General features: G+C 34.9%; 1 protein-coding gene across 2 annotated transcripts; it reads right to left on the reverse strand.

Moving 5' to 3' along the window:
* Positions 1 to 398: 398 nt before the first annotated feature.
* On the reverse strand, positions 399 to 16,628 carry LOC123551579 (growth arrest-specific protein 2-like). 2 transcript variants are annotated; one of them, XM_045340619.2, is made up of 8 exons: positions 16,572 to 16,628; positions 12,302 to 12,444; positions 11,709 to 11,830; positions 10,963 to 11,104; positions 7,205 to 7,407; positions 6,682 to 6,777; positions 5,434 to 5,460; positions 400 to 4,480 (listed from the first exon to the last, which is right to left on the reverse strand). In XM_045340619.2, the coding sequence occupies exons 1-8, from the start codon at positions 16,595 to 16,597 to the stop codon at positions 4,295 to 4,297; spliced, it is 945 nt and encodes a 314-aa protein (XP_045196554.1). In that variant the 5' UTR covers positions 16,598 to 16,628; the 3' UTR covers positions 400 to 4,294. The 2 variants fall into 2 exon arrangements, with proteins under 2 accessions (XP_045196555.1, XP_045196554.1); XM_045340620.2 differs by lacking the exon at positions 5,434 to 5,460 and having other exon boundaries at positions 399 to 4,480.
* Between the last annotated feature and the right edge of the window lie 1,542 nt (positions 16,629 to 18,170).

Raw genomic sequence — 18,170 nt, forward strand, 5'->3', positions numbered from 1 at the left:
CAAGGTAATCATTCTGGCTAAATTTAATGAAGATCAGTTGAAAAATACCGCCTCTATTGCATACACAAGGTTTTTCTTTGATTTGACCTAGTGACCTAGTTTTTGACCCCAGATGACCCATTTTCGAACTTGGTCTAAATTTCATCAAGGGTATCATTCTGACCAAAATTCATGAAGATCAATTGAAAAATACAGCCTCTATCGCATACACAAGGTTTTTACGTGATATGACCTAGTGACCTAGTTTCTGAACCCAGATGACCATTTTCGAACTCGGCCTAGATTTCATCAAGGTAATCATTCTGACCAAAATTCTTGAAGATAAATTGAAAATACCGCCTCTATCGCATACACAAGGTTTTTCTTTGATTTGACCTAGTGACCTAGTTTTTGATCCCAGATGACCCATTTTCGAACTCGGCCTAGATTTCATCAAGGCAATCATTCTGACCAAAATTCATGAAGATCAATTGAAAAATACAGCCTCTATCGCATACACAAGGCTTTTCTTTGATTTGACCTAGTGACCTAGTTTTTGACCCCAGATGACCCATTTTCGAACTCTGCCTAGACTTCATCAAGGTTATCATTTTGACCAATATTCATGAAGATAATTGAAAAATACAGCCTCTATCGCATACACAAGGTTTTTCTTTGATTTGACCTAGTGACCTAGTTTTTGACCCGAGATGACCCATTTTCGAACTCGGCTTAGATTTCATCAAGGTTATCATTCTGACCAATATTCATGAAGATTAATTGAAAAATACCGCCTCTATCGCATACACAAGGTTTTTCTTTGATTTGACCTAGTGACCTAGTTTTTGACCCGAGATGACCCATTTTCGAACTCTGCCTAGAATTCATCAAGGTTATCATTCTGACCAATATTCATGAAGATAATTGAAAAATACAGCCTCTATCGCATACACAAGGTTTTTCTTTGATTTGACCTAGTGACCTAGTTTTTGACCCGAGATGACCATTTTCGAACTCGGCTTAGATTTCATCAAGGTTATCATTCTGACCAATATTCATGAAGATTAATTGAAAAATACCGCCTCTATCGCATACACAAGGTTTTTCTTTGATTTGACCTAGTGACCTAGTTTTTGACCCGAGATGACCCATTTTCGAACTCTGCCTAGAATTCATCAAAGTTATCATTCTGACCAATATTCATGAAGATTAAATGAAAAATACAGCCTCTATCGCATACACAAGGTTTTTCTTTGATTTGACCTAGTGACCTAGTTTTTGACCCGAGATGACCCATTTTCGAACTCGGCCTAGATTTCATCAAGGTTATCATTCTGACCAATATTCATGAAGATTAATTGAAAAATACAGCCTCTATCGCATACACAAGCTAAATGTTGACAGACGACGGACGCCAGACGACAGACGCGACGCCGGACATCGAGCGATCAGAAAAACTCACCTGAGCATTGCTCAGGTGAGCTTAAAAGCAAAATGCCATAAAACCATTATCCAAGGCTGTTATTCTTATAAATGCAAAATATCTTTGTGTAACAAATAGCCTAAATGTTTTGTATAAATAATTATTTTTTGTACCTTGCTCTTTACAACTCAACAGGTGGACGGAACAAAATAATTCAAAGTCTAAGATGTTGCTTATGAAGCTATGATATCGAACAGAAAACATACATTAGTCACAAACAATACTGATAAAAATGTGCAGACTCCCCCGTGACAACTCACAATACATTTGTACTTTTTTTAACAGCTCCATTCCAGTCTCCTTTTTAAATAATTATATGTCCTAACTCCCCTTTATTGTTTACAAATACTCCCCTAAAATTGTTTCCTACAAACCAAGCTTACAGCATAGTGTGAACTATTTAAAACACAAGTCATCTGTGCCTTGTCAGTAATTTTCTTTTGAAAAGTTATAGTTTTAATAAAACAATACTCCATTTTTAGGTGCAATTTGCCTCCTGCATACCCCAACCCCATTCCATTCTCCCTCAAACCAAAATACTAACTCAAAGTCATCTTGAATTTATTCATCAAAGTAATAAAATATTTAAATATGTGGTGTGCAGAATAAATGAATTTGTGTAAATTTTAAATGTAATACATGACTATTGTATCTTAAGTTAAAATCTTTTGTTCACTAACAGACTCAAACTAGAACTGTCACAGGAGTGACTCATACCCCCACCATACAGTCTTGTCACAGAAGAATGGCAACCATAAGAAATCTTAAAAATACTTAGTCTTTGGAGTACTTCATCCTGGGCTTCCACATGTAAGTAATACTAGTATAATACTAGCATAGTAATACTAGTAAATATATTAAATCTCTAATATTAGAGATACACTAAAAGTGAATACAAAAAAGTGTCTTACCGACCCATGTTACCACAGAAAAATGTATTTACTTTTTACATAGGACTTATAATAAAAAAAGTTAGAAAAATACCTAAAATATTGAAAATCTAAAAATAGGATTTCTAAAAATAGACTAATTCCTGGAATTTAAGGTGAAGAAACTCCATACAAAAGTTCAAAAAAGGTTACTTCCCTTTGGCTCTAAGCCAATCAGAATGAGATATAGTGAAAATACATCAAAATTAACCTTAAATTCTAGGTAAAAGGGGACACAATTCAAGAAAAATTAGTGTCAGAGTTATGCACCTTGTGTCACATGATGTGGGTGATGAGGTGGAACATCTATTTTAAGTCTGAATCAAATCCATTCAGTAGTAACTGAGATATAGTGAAAATACATAAAAATTAACCTTAAATTCTAAGTAAAAAGGGGCATAATTCATGAAAAATTGGTGTCAGAGTTATGCACCTTGTGTCACATGATGTGGGTGATGAGGTGGAACATCTATTTTAAGTTTGAATCAAATCCATTTTGTAATAACTGAGATATAGTGAAAATACATCAAAATCAACCTTAAATTTAAAGTAAAAGGGGACATAATTCATAAAAAATTTATGTCAGAGTTAAGCACCTTATGTCACATGATGTAGGTGGTGAGGTGGAACAACTATTTTAAGTTTGAATCAAATCCATTTAGTAATAACTGAGATATAGTGAAAATACAACAAAATTAACCTTAAATTCTAAGTAAAAGGGGACATAATTCATGAAAACTTGGTGTCAGAGTTATGCACCTTGTGTCACATGATGTGGGCACATGATGTGGGTGATGAGGTGGAACATCTATTTTAAGTTTTAATCAAATCAATTCAGTAGTAACTGAGATATAGTGAAAATACATCAAAATCAACCTTAATTTCTAAGTAAAAAGGGGCATAATTCATAAAAAAATTGGTGTCAGAGTTATGCACCTTGTGTCACATGATGTGGGTGATGAGGTGGAACATCTATTTTAAGTTTGAATCAAATCCATTTAGTAATAACTGAGATAGAGTGAAAATACAGCAAAATTAACCCTAAATTCTAAGTAAAAGGGGACATAATTCATGAAAACTTGGTGTCAAGAGTTATGCACCTTGTGTCACATGATGTGGGTGATAAGGTGGAACATGTATTTTAAGTTTGAATCAAATCCATTTGGTAATAACTGAGATAATAGATTTCGGGAAGGGACGGGACGGGACGGACGCGACAAAACTGACTCCTATATACCCCCCTCAAACATGTTTGGTGGGGGTATAACAAAAGTATACACTACATGACTGAATTAACCTTGGGAGCTTCTTCACAACCATTAAATTGCATATAATGTGAGTATGTATAATTTGTGAGCATAAAGAATAAACACAAGGACGGAACTGATTAAAAATCCTTTTCTACTTGATCAGCAATCCACATTCTATCTATTGGTATATTGCTTAATTTGAAAAGATGATGAATTTGCTCCAACACAAAATATCAATTACACTGATTCAGAAGTAATTTCATTTTGTAGGCAAGAAATTTAGTGTTCTTTACCAAAATGGCAATTTCCATGAGGATATAAAATCATGGATTTTGACCTTTTGAACATATAACAGAATTTCTGGAATTTTACTTGTTCGTAAGGATTGAATTTTGTGAGTTGACTCAACCATAAAACTCGTCAAAAATAGTCCCTCATGAATATTAATGATCTCACTGTATTCCAATTTGAAATTCTTCACATCTGTATCCACTCCCAGACCACAATAAATTCAAACAACCATTTAAATGATTCAGCAACTCTAACAAATAGAAAATATAAATTCTCTAACAATTTTAACAATTAAGTATATAAGAAAATACCCTTTTTTGGAATGTTTAACACTAAACCGGCTTTGTGGAGTTGAAAACACTTCATGTTTTGTATTTTGATTTGATATATAAGAATTTCCCTTCTAAAACGTCTTCTCCCTCCAGATAGTCTATACTAGATTTGCGTCGATGTTCAACTGCGAACACAGGATTATGCTTTATGAGGTAGTGTTCTAACGTGTCCCAACCTCCACCAACTCGCACCATCAAATGGCGATTTTTCAACAGCTGAAAACACAAAAACACACTTAATCAACTGATATTGATATATATATATTTTCTATTGAGAAACAGTAGGCTCTGTTCACATCTCATCCCAGATGGAATCCATTGTCACATTTGTATAAGGGAAAATGCCAGTTCCCTTCTAATTCTGAAAGCAAAGCAATGGAGCTCAAAATCAATGAGCTTGACCTTTTGTCCACTGGCCTTCTAAAAACTTCTAGATCATCCTTTACCAATGAGCATTGTACCTACTAAATCTAAAGATCACTGGTTAAGGCATTCTCAAGATATTGAGCAGTCACTGTGACCTTGACATGTAACCCACTGTCCTCAAAATGTACAAGGGTCACCTTCTGCCCATTGGCAATGTGCTGATCAAGTCTGAGGTTCATATATCAAAGTACTCTAAAGTTCTTGTGTGACTTTGGAAATTCTTAAGACTTCTTAACCCTTATCATAATGGACACAATTGATTCTGCCTTTGCGGCCACTGTAGATTATGATCAGCCTGCACATCCATGCAGTCTGATCATGTTCTGCACTGTTCGCCATTCAGTCAGTATCTTTTTGGTATGCATTTCTTTTAACAGTTAATGCTACAGTCCAAATTGAAAGATGGACATGTTCTTTAATATAGAAATTTAGCAGTGAAAGGGTTAATCTGTAAATGTCAATGTAATAGAAAGTAATTGAAAATGTAATTGATGATTACACCAAGTTTTAGATCTGTAACTGATTATACTACTATTACATAATACAAATAATCAAAAATGGCTTTAATTACTGTTGATTATTTAGCAAAATGAATTATACTACAAATGATTACAATTACGGATTATGATTACAGCATCCCTGCTCTTGTCAATAAAATAAATTATCAACAGTAACAACTTCATTAAACTATTAACAGTAAACAAGATAAATGAACAAAACAAACAAGTTTTCTGTCAATATACCTTATTCTTATCATTATTTTTCAACATCTGGAAAACATTAACACAAATTAATGAATCTGTATTTCAATAAAATGACGATAATGATAACAAATGATTTTTGTTTGCTTTGGTGTAATCCTGAAATATCTTTCAGCAACAAAAGCAGACTGGTGCTATATTTTCATGGTAGGTCATGACATAAGAAAAATGTAAGATTTGGGCTTCATGAGTGAAAGACATTATTTTTTCACTTCAACCCTTTTCAATGGCTTTATCATATTTCCCGAATTTATCATATTTCCAAAATTTCCAAATTTCCCTCGTGCAACCAGTGAAAAACATATTGAATAAATTATACAAAATTTAATATTTAAAACATATTGAATAAATTATATTAAAAAAAAAAAATATCAAAGCACGATATGTTTTATCACAGGTAAAACTGAACCAGATCTGAGCAAGGCGAGATATACTAGTACCAGTCAGTAGAGGAAGTGATAATTTAGAAATTCCTTAGTGTATGTTGGCAAAAGTTGTTTTGTCTGTGACATACATGTGTAAGTGTGAAATTTCCAGATTATTGTTTTATAAATATATCTCAGTATTTCACTCAAAGATGACTGTGTTACAAAATAAAATTAATCATTATATTCAACTTAGAAATTGTAAGAAGGTTCCTATAATATTAATTCAAACTGTAGGCAAAATGAATTTTTTTTATTTTTTTTTGTTTGTTTTGGGTTTAACACCGCTTTTCAACAGTATTTCAGTTATGTAGCGGAGGGCAGTTAACCTAACCAGCGTTCCTGGATTCTGTACCAATACAAACCTGTTCTCCGCAAGTAACGGCCAAATTCCCACAGAATCAGAGGTGGAGGACGAATTATTTAAGATCAAATCGTCACGAAAAACATATGCCTCGCCTGAGGATCGAACTCACGACCCCGTAATTTGTAGATCTGTGCTATCCATACTGAGCTAAGACGGCAGGTTATTTTCAAACCAATATTTGTTTGTAAGCATATTTAGTCTCCAGTAATCCATTTGGGCGACTCCTCCAGAAAACTGTTAGGAATGTTATTGGAAGGATAGCACAAGAAATAGAAGACCCTCTTCCCTGGTTCTTTTGCATGCCAGGTGTAAAGCACCCCGCCACCAAACTCGCAACCCCAGGTTTCGTAATCAGTGTTTTTCACTGGACCACTGCATTTACTCTTTCCGAACAATCTGTAACACCTGGATTTAAAACATTTCTATAATAAAACTTACTCTAATTATCACAGCTTTTCCAAACACCATATATTTTCCTTCTCTTATCCTAGTCACATGTTCTGAACACTGACATTTTGCTGCCATCTTCCGTACCTGTATTCAATAAATTAAATTGTTATGCCATCTATGTGAATTTCTGTTCAATACAAAATAGAAACCTGGAAACTCAAAACTTCGGTAAGTCAAAAACATGCTTGAATTAAAGTATTTGGGCCAACAGATGAAGGTTTTAATATACTGTGAAAATGAAAGTTTTAACTTTTTGTTTATTATATAGTAACCAGTTTCGAGAGGTCCGATACGCATTCTTACATGCAAAAAAGTAATAATTACCTGGTACATTATACATCTAATAAGACTGTAAAAGAAATATAATGACCACTCAATAGATATGAATAAATGAAATGAACAAAGGATTATTATTGGTACTGGTGTTCTGTGTTATTGCGAGTCTTTTTCCAAGAAAACCTTTTACAATCAATTGTGACTTCTTTTTTTGTTTTAATTCATACACATTTACCTCTTCATCTAAATTTAGTGGTCTTGACCTAGCTGAAGGAGGCGGCTTAGGTTTTGGGGGCGGAGCTTCCTCTGGTTGTTGCTCCTCCTGCTCCAGTTCTTTCTCTATTTTGATAATATTGGGTGGTTCTAATCCAAACTTGTAGCCAATGCGAGCAAGTTCTAGCAACGTCACTATCACCTGACGCTCTGACTTGTGGGATACTGTAAATGATGAAGAAGTTCTAGAATTATATCTGAATACATAAGAACATAATTGGAAGCAGTTAAAGGGAAAAGAAGGCGTACTCTTAAAATGAAAAAGCTATTATTTAAAAACTATGACAGAAGACCACTTACATGGAAACCCATGTTTTAACACAGTTAGTAATTTGTTAGCCGCTAGAAAACATTTACGTTACCAAAGATAAAATCTGGGGACAAAGGAATCATCAAGAAAAAAAGTGACTTTTTGAGAATATTTGAAATTCTTAAATAAAATCATATTAAACCGTTGAGAAATCTTGAAAGAACCCTACTTAAAGAATGAGTGTCCTTAAACTTCTCTGAAGGCTTACAGACATTTTGATAACTGACTTTTCTGAATTTCTACTTTGTTAAAGGTGGTTGGAACACTGAAAGTCTTTGCTCATTAACTCAGAACTGGTTACTGTAAACTCTTTTTGCCTCCACCATGTGGACTGCAGAAGGTTGGTGATCACCCATGATGTCACTGTTTTAAATTTTTTTGGGCAGACCAAACAATGAGCTACCCAACAAAACCTGGAATTATTCCACAACCTGTGCTCATCAGTTAAAAACTGTGCTAGTCTCTAGTTTAATTGACATTTACTTTACATTAGGAAAACCCCCATCAGGTGTAAAATTGTATATTTACAGCTACATTTATAATTAAATGTCTTTCACTAACGTCAGATTGTTAAAAAAAACTTCCACTTTTCTTTTAAAAACTATACACATTTATACTATGTTTAGACATACATGTATTATGTAGGTACAATTTCAAATCTAATGCATAGTAAATAAAACAAACTTGTTAATTTTATGTTAACACAAACTATATCAGCAATCGCTCATATTTACAAATATGAAATATGAATCCAATATACCTTACAATTTGGTCGAAACTGAGTGTTTTATATTTCTGATACGAAAGACATTCATTTTTATTTTTACTTTTTAATGGTCTTGAAATTTACATCTGGCAGTATGCCCATTTCAACAACCTCTTTTTATGAGTCTTTATTTAGTATATACTACCTATGTTAGGGTAAACTTAACAGAAGATGCACAAGGCATTTTATTGATCAATCAACAGAGAAAATCAACACACTAAGATCAATACACACATTTTAAATGCAAATGTAAAAAATGTCTTCCATAACATATGAGCCATGCCATGAGAAAACCAACATAGTGGCTTTGTGACCAGCATGGATCCAGACCAGCCTGCGCATACGCGTAGTCTGGTCAGGATCCATGCTGTTCACTTTCATTGTCTATTGCAATTAGAGAAATCGTTAGCGAACAGCATGGATCCTGACCAGACTGCGCGGATGCGCAGGCTGGTCTGGATCCATGCTGGTCGTAAAGCCACTATGTTGGTTTTCTCATGGTGCGGCTCATATGGTAAAACATGAAGATGTAGACTGTTACTTGCATTTTGGAATTTGATATAACAATACAGGAATAGCATTACATTTTTACATGTAGTTTTAAATACTTAAAGAGGAATTATGTCCGCTTGTACAAAAATTAGCAAGGAATTTTGCACGAAGGAATTCTGTGCTATACGCATTAGCATCAAATGCATACACTCCTTGAGCATATCATCTAAGCATTTCATTATGTTATTTACAAAACCAAATTTCTGTAATACTAAGTCAATATGGTAAACTTGCATAAATGCAGTTTATTCTATCAACTACATACGTACTTTTGAATCTGTCTAAAGAAACTAACTAATAAAATGAAAACATTTGCAAGCATTTACCGGTAGGCACACAGCACAACCTTTTTGTCCGGTTAAAACTGTGCTTTTTATACTCACCAGAACATCCTACAATCTGAGAGACAAAAGGCATGCCATGAGATTGTCTCATGTACATTCAAAACATTGCATGATCTAATTCAAGAATATGCTGTTAATCATTTTATCAAACTTATGCAACATGAAACTGTGATGATCTGTTGAGTTTTACGTCGCACCGACACAAATATGCCCCTCCAGCATTTCATCACAGGCTGGCATCTGGGTAGCATCAGCAGCCTTCCGTAAGTTAGCTGAATAGCTTCCTCACTTGATGAATTCAATACCCCGAGTGAGGCTCGAATCCACACCAATGAGTGGCAAGTGATTAGAAGTAAGAGACCCTAACCACGCGGCCACAGAGACCTCTAAACTGTGATGAAGACTTACAGTAAAATAATTATTATTTGTGGGGTTTTACTTTCGTTGATGCTGTGGTTGAGTCAATCTAGAAAATATAATTTTCTAAGTCCAAAAGGGGCCATAATTCTTGCAAAAAGCAATGCAGAGTTATGGTACTTGCTGTGCAGTGTCAACTTTTAATGGTGAATAACTGCTCCAAGTTTTAAAGCAACAGCTTTGACCGTAAAGGAAAAAGGTTGACGTAAACGCAAAACTTAAAGTCCAAAAGGGGCCATAATTTTTGCAAAAAGCAGGATGGAGTTATGTGTCTTGCTTGACAGAGTCAACTTTCAATGGTGAACAAGTGTTGCAAGTTTTAAAGCAATAGCATTAATAGTTTAGGAGAAAAGTCGACCTAAACATAAAACATAGCCAAGAAATCTGACTTTCTAAGTCCAAAAGGGGCCATATTCTTGCAAAAAGCAGTATGGAGTTATGTTTCTTACTGTACAGAGTCAGCTTTTGATGATGAACAAGTGTTGCAAGTTGCAAAGCAATAGCTTTAATAGTTTAGGAGAAAAGTTAAATCTAAACATAAAACTTAACCTAGAAATCTGGTATTTTCTAGGTCCAAAAGGGGCCATAACTCTTGCAAAAAGCAGGATGGAGTTATGATTCTTGCTGTACTGAGTCAGCTAATGATGTTGAAAAAGCGTTGCTGGTTTTAAAGCAATAGCTTTGATAGTTTAGGAGAAAAGCTGACCTAAATATAAAACTGAACCAGGCAACGTCAAGTGATGACAATAACTCATTTTTTTCCAAAAAATCAAATGAGCTAAAAATTATTTAAGCATTTTAAGCTTCTTCAGTAATGCTATCACTGAAATAAATATACCACTTGAACAAATCCAGAATATACACATATAATTTCCAGTATTGCAAGTATAATGCATTTTGTTGGATTTTACGTCGCACCGACACATGTTGGGTCATATGGCAACTTTCCAGCTTTAATGGTGGCGGAAGACCTAAGGTGCCCCTCCGTGCATTAATTCATCACGAGAAGGCACCTGGGGTAGAACCACCCACATTCCGTAAGTCAGCTGGATGGCTTCCTCACATGAAGAATTCAACGCCCTGAGTGAGGCTCAAACCCAAATCAATGAGGGGCAAGTGATTTGAAGTTAGCGACCTTAACCACTCGGCCATGGAGGCCCCTTATATAATGCATTTACTCTTATACAGTGAAAACATTTACTCTTATACAGTGTTTTTTTTCAAGAAATAGAGACACATTTTACATTTTTAGATGACAAAAAAATGTGGGAAATAATCAAGGACTGACTACATAATCATTAACTGTCAAGATATATTTTGCCGAGACCTACCTAAATCCTCCGACTCAAATAAACAATCGTCTTGCATTTTGAATGATTTGCACCACTTGAGAAAACTGGCTGAATTGTCTCTAGCAAACCAGCTCCCAGACTGAGCATTCCGTCTACACTTTAGATGTACTTTTGGTATTTCCTGATAGAAACAGTATATATAAATATTAAGACAAGTTTATTAAGATGAAAATATATTAAATATCCGAAACAGTGATTATGTCATTGAATTTAATCACTGTTTGGAGTGAAAAAGTATATCATGAGGGTGCAGCCCGAGTGATATAATAATATGCGTCTGAATGATAAACAATGATTCTGTTCAAGAGAAAATCACTGTTTGAGATAAATCACTTAGATTTTTAAAACAACAAGAATTCAAGAATTATCTTCCTACATCCTTGATGATATCCACCAATATTTGCCTGTTTTGTGTGATCTTCTTTTCAGGCATGCCAATATAATGATATATGACCCTATGAGGTAATAACATTGAAACACAGTGATTTTATTGCATAATAACATGCAGTTTCAGCCTCCTCCATTTCAAAGGAAAGTATATATTAGTGGTTTCTGCCAATACGGTTGTCTTTCAACAGGATATGAAATTGTGGAATTCAAACTTCATAGATAAAAGAAAAGAAACTATTGCTTATTTGGGATTTTATTTTGAGGAATGGTGCAACCATGAAAGCTGGTCTCCCATGAACAGTAACAATTTCATTTTGATTCGTACTGATTCTTACCTCAGTGCATTTGCCCTCTTGCACACACTCCTCAGCTTTCTTGTGAATCACATTTGCCAGATCACACAAATACACACCATTGTCTAACACATCCATAAAGTTCCCAGATGATATATCAATTTCTACAATCATAAAACACAACTCATTTTCAAAATTGTTAATTCAAATAAGGTAAACTTAAAACAAATCCTAGCAAATTAGTTATGAAACTGCGAAAACTGATCAAATGTAGCCTGTAAAAAACAAGAAGAAAAAAAAACAACCATCTTTGATGCAGCTCATTAATAATTATGCCTAAACATTAACAGCTGAACAAAACTTGTCTCCTTAATTTGATATGTATACTAAAATAAAAAGAAAACAGAGCCAAAATAGATTTTCCTAATACTTGGATTGAGTGTATCACATTCTATCAGGGTGGTCAATAAACTCTTCTGTAGACAGTTTCTAATCCAGAAAGTTCTTAATTTGTTTTTCCTCTATTTTATTTTGTAGCAATTTTCCTTAAAAATGTAGACAGATATTCATTCAAACATAAATAAACTATAGTAACTTCATGGCTCCATGGCCATGCTGGACCACCATGGATATACCTAGAGTTTTAGCGATCCAATCAGCAAGGTCTTCCCTAAGTGGCCCCATACTCTCTTCCTGCATCGCCAAGCTCTTCTGGTGTGTAACATCTGTCTCTGTACCCAAGTCATCTGTATTGTTATTGTTAATCACCTCTGACATTCTGTAAGATATTATGCATTTATGTGTCACTCCCGTCGATTTCTAATCCTGCAATATTTATATGTCTTGTCAAGTTTGACATAGAATGCGTACATGACACTGAAAATGATGAATTGGGTGAAAATTAAAGTTAGAGTAAGTTAGATATTGGTAAAGATGAATACAAGAGGGTCATGATGACCCTATATCACTCACCTGTTAAACTTGGCCTTGGAATCATCAAGATAAACATTCTGACCAAGTTTCATAAAGATAGGGTCATAAATGTGGCCTCTACAGTGTTAACAAGCTTTTCCTTTGATTTGAGTGGTGACCTAGTTTTTGAACCCACATGACCCAGTGTCGACTTTGGCATGGGAATCATCAAGATAAACATTCTTACCAAGTCTCATGAAGATAAGGTCATAAATATGTCCTCTACATTATTAACAAGCATTTCCTTTGATTTTAGTTTTTGACCCCACATGACCCAGTTTCTAACTTTGCCAAGTCAGGGCTCGATCCAGATAAGATGCGTATTAGCATAAATTATGCTTTGAAATAATGCATATATGCATGTCTGATAATTTTTAAGCATACAAAAACGGATATGAAATTACAGAAATGCATGCAGTGACTTTTTACTAGTGTAAACAAAATTGAATTGTCTGGATGCTTTACGTAACAGAGCACAGTCAACATTAATTCTCCCACACTGAACGTACACACGCATTGAATGGTACTCTATACACCTAGGTTAAACTATATTATACACTCAATGCGTGCATAAATCAAATAGTTGGGAATTACTATGGATGGTACTGTAGTATATTTTAAAGTAGTGTCGATTTAAAATATCAACTTCCAGTACCATAATAGCAGCTGCGTAATAGGATTACGGTACCGTAATCCTAACCACTGCCTTTTTTTTAATTCACACTTTTACAATACATTTCTTATTTTTATAATTTCTCCGCAACTATAATTTCTCAGAAAATCCGACCAACCTGTGACGTACCTAAACAGATTTTTCTAACAAACATTTTGATTGGATCGCAGCATCCAATCATAAATGGAAACTATGTGGAAAGCGATTTAAATAGCATACCCGTAGATGGTACCACACGTTAGGCATAAAAAAAAAATTGTTTCCGGTATCCCGACCTACCCTAAATTTTTGGCCCGACCCTAAATGTTTTTATGGCCTTGGAGGATAATTTTTTCAACTTTTTCACAAAAAGTTGTAAAACTGCACTTTTTATGCTTTAAACATGGTCAGTGATGTTAGAAATCAACTTACTGATGCTCTAAAGGCATAACCCCCTTATTTGTATTCATTTTTTGACACAAAAATAATTTCCAAAAAGTCTCCCTTAATAAAAAAAATTCCAAAAAAAAAAAAATTTCTGACCTACCTACCCTAATTTTTTTGAGCATGTTACCAGAAACAAAGAATTTTTTTTTTTAGGCCTTACTGACTCAGTCTCCATTCACTACAATTTTCGCGACTTCATAAGTTTTTTCCTGTAAGGATTTTAGGCATGAAGGGGCAGTTAGCCGGATATGCCTCCGTGGTCCACTCGAATGTAGTCCATATCAATATATAGTGCAGTAAAGGCCATTTTCATGCCAGATATAAGCTTTATTGATGCTTGATTGTAAAAAGGAATGTCCGCAGATGATTTTAAGCTATGTTTTATGCTTCAAAAATTGATCTGAAGCTGCCTTGTAAAATGAAAGTGAAAGTAGGTATTTCCTGATGTCTACCTACGCAATATTAGCGTTTTCATCATGTGTCTCAGTCACGTGACCATGGTTTCACTGCATTATCGTCAACCCCATATTTTTTGGGTATATTTTGATTGCCTAAAGACAGACCTTCAAGACAAGGGTAGTCTTGCAGGAAGTGAACCCTTACAGAAGAAAAAGGCCTGCTGCGTACTCTTGCTGTGTACATACAGCGTATATGGTGCGTACATGATCATGTGTACTGAAATCAAGGGCTTTAAATAGTACGCAGGATATACACCGCACATACACCAATAGTACGTTTGTAGTACACTTTTGACATGCAAATGAGCTCTGCCGCGTACTACTTGCTGCGTACATGCTGTGGACTACATAGTACACAGGATGTACGCTGGAGGAATTTAGTATGCAGGAAATAGTACGCAGCATGTACGCGGCACATACACTTTTCACATGCAAATGAGCCTGCGGTGTACTACCCCTGCGGCGTACATGCTGTGTACTCCTGGGGCGTACATGCTGTGTACTCCTGCAGCGTACATTCTGTGTACTCCTGGCCCGAGTCCTGCGGCGTACATGCTGTGTACTCCTGCTGCATACATGCTGTGTACTCTTGTGGCAAAACTGCTGTGATAATGTAAATTCCTTACCCCACCAACTTTCTAATGCAAATGCTGATCATTTGGACAGAAAAAAACAGAAAAAAGATAAGTGACATGCATCAATAAGTATTTACCCTTACCAAAATAATGTAGATTGATGTTATCAAATAAATTAGTATGCTTTTCTTCATCCATTTTTCAATGAAATAAATCAATTTTTGTAGCATGTAATTTGGTAAACATCTGAAGAAAATGGCGTAACTGCATCAAGGGGAAACAACTTTAATGCAACTAAATTTAAGTGTTATAAATTTCGAAGTATCTGCGGTGCACATGCAGTGTACTATTTTCTTGTACAAGTCCCTCCTGCATACATGCAGTGTACTCCTTAAATTTTCAGAGTCTGTGCTGCGTACTTGAAGTGTACTAGTGACCTCCTGCGTACATGCTGTGTACTCGTCGAAATAGTACGCGGCATGTACGCGGCATGCGGTGTATGTAAAATGTACTCCTCTGGCGTACTACTGTGTTCGCGGCATATACACAGCAAATACGCAGCATGTACGCCACAGAGGCTTGCTTCTGTAAGGGAAAGGCTAGAAATCTTGATAAAAATATGTTATAAGTTGTTAATTTTATATAGAAAATAGTAGCGGAGGCATTTAATACCATCATACCAAAATTTTGCGCATTTTATGGGAATTTCAACAGGGCTTTTTCGCGCTATCTCACGGGGCCGATATTCGGCCCCATTCCCAATGCCAAATATGCTCTATTTTTCCCAATCTGGAGCAAAAAATTCCCAATCCAATGAAAAATTTCCCAACTGAAATCAGTTACTTCCTGTTTTTCAATAATTCTTGCACAATTAGTTTTGTTTGCCAAGTAAATCAAACAAAATGTTGAAAAAACCCAACTCGTTTCTATTTTTAGTAACATGACCGTCTGTAACCTTGGCAAAAAATGATTACAAGATTTTGCTGAAGAAATGTATGATTTGTATGCAAAAACCTCTCAAAGTGCATAAAAAACACAAATACTAACTGTATAAAGTACCCAAAACATGTTGACCGGTAGTTCTTATACCATTAAAATCAATTGTCACATATTTTCGCGACCCAGTTTTTACTCTCGAAAATACGCGCACTTTGCCATTATACTTTTTGGATAATTTCAGTTATAACTTTGGTGAAAACAAACTGTAAACAAAACCTTTAGCATGACAAATAAAGAGTTACTGTATTTTTAGGCAATACTGGAACACAATCCAAAAAAAAAAATTCTCAAAATTTCACAAGGGGATAGATCTACTGTCTACCAGTAAGACTTGAAACTGAAAATTTAAACTAATATATATTGATTAAAAACTCACTTAATTTGTCAGTATATTTTCCCAAATTTGACAATTTACCGCGTTAAAAATTCCCAATACGACCAGGGGCCTTTTTCCCAAAACCCCCTGAAAAAGCCCTGTTCAACAGGTTATTTGAATGTGTGAAATTCTCATCGCCAAACACCAAAATGTCCCATTTTACCCAGGCTCGTCTGGTGTAGAAGGTATATATCAATTGTAAGGGGCTGATATTTCACCAAATAGTTTTCATTCTTTTGGACTGATTTAGAATGAAAACAATGTTTTTTGTCTATATCATATGATCTGATCATATTTTTTTACTCGTGCCTGTCAAATCTTTTGCAGGTAAAATAAACGCAGTTATAAATCGACTCATATTTTAAGACAGAAAAAAAATCTGGTAGAATCTAGCATGTATAGAAAAGTAGAGGAAATATATTTTACATTATGTCACAAGATAAACTTTTCATAAAATATCGGTTGGTCTCGCAGACGCCATTTGTAAACAAAGTGTTGTCGTAAGGAAAATATGTTGTGATAATTGCAAAGGAATGGGCTCCCCAGATCCATATTTAGTCGGAACACAGGAGTCTGAAATTCTATCAATAAGACCATAGAAGCCTATCTTTATAAAAAATACACCTTTTATATATATCATCAAGAGTCCTTGATTCAACACTGTCCTTGAGTCAACACCCATGCTGTTTTATTGTTTTCTTTCTTCTTTTCTTATCAAACTTTTGGAGAAAGATGTATAGAGGAAACAAATAATATTTGTGGTGAAAAGTCTGGAATATGTGTCTTGGCTGTTGATTTTGAACTCATTTACAAGAATTTCTTCATTTTTTAAAGAAATTGCTAATTTATTTCAACCAGTCTTGATTACAAGCCAGCATTTTTAAAAACACTTGTGAAAATTACATAAATGTTTTGTGTTTTTAAAGACAATGTATTTAGTTTTGATTTTATGATATTGAAACATCAGTGCATTACCCTATGTACACAGAGTGAATGGACATAATGAGGGGTGTTGACTCAAGGACACCTTTTTATTGTGTACAAAAAATCACCCCCATCTAGTAGTTGTCATTTTACTCGACTATCAATGCACAGAATTTAATAAAAATTTGCATGGAGGATGACTACATGTTCCAGTTTATGAAAGTATCAAAACATGAAATATTTCATGAGCTTGTGTTGGAAAAACAAACATTTATCCTTAGGGTGTTGACTCATGGGCACTGGTGGATATAAAAAAACACCAGGTGTTTTAGCTCACCTGAGCAATGCTCAGGTGAGCTTTTCTGATCGCTCGATGTCCGGCGTCCGTCTGTCGTCTGTCAACATTTAGCTTGTGTATGCGATAGAGGCTGTATTTTTCAACTGATCTTCGTGAAATTTGGTCAGAATGATAACTTTGATGAAATCTAGGCCGATTTCGAAAATGGGTCATCTGGGGTCAAAAACTAGGTCACTAAGTCAAATCAAAGAAAAACCTTGTGTATGCGATAGAGGCTGTATTTTTCAATTAATCTTCATGAATTTTTGCTAGAATGATTATCTTGATGAAATCTAGGCCGAGTTCGAAAATGGATCATCTGGGGTCAAAAACTAGGTCACTAGGTTAAATCAAAGAAAAACCTTGTGTATGCGATAGAAGCTATATTTTTCAATTAATCTTCATGAATTTTGGTCAAAATTATTGCCTTGATGAAATCTAGGCCGAGTTTGAATATGGGTTATCTGGGGTCAAAAAGTAGGTCACTAGGTCAAATCAAAGGAAAAGCTTGTATATGCGATAGAGGCTGTTTTTTCAATGATCTTCCTGAAATTAAGTCAAAATGATAACCTTAATGAAATCTAGGCCGAGTTTGAAAATGGGTCATCTGGGGTCAAAAAGTAGGTCACTAGGTCAAATCAAAGAAAAACCTTGTGTATGCGATAGAGGCTGTATTTTTCAATTGATCTTCATGAAATTTGGTCAGAATGATTGCATCGATGAAATCTAGATCAGTTCGAATATGGGTCATCTGGGTCAAAAAG

Source organism: Mercenaria mercenaria, chromosome 4 (assembly GCF_021730395.1).
Source record: "Mercenaria mercenaria strain notata chromosome 4, MADL_Memer_1, whole genome shotgun sequence".
Classification (NCBI taxonomy): Eukaryota; Metazoa; Mollusca; class Bivalvia; order Venerida; family Veneridae; genus Mercenaria; species Mercenaria mercenaria.

Coding starts and splice junctions, on each gene's coding strand:
- LOC123551579 (XM_045340619.2), bottom strand. CDS start 16,597: ATGAAAAGTTTATCTTGTGACATAAT. Junction 12,445..16,571: donor AGTTTATCTTGTGACATAAT/GTAAAATATATT, acceptor AATATCTTACAG/AATGTCAGAGGTGATTAACA. Junction 6,778..7,204: donor CACTAAATTTAGATGAAGAG/GTAAATGTGTAT, acceptor TATTGAATACAG/GTACGGAAGATGGCAGCAAA.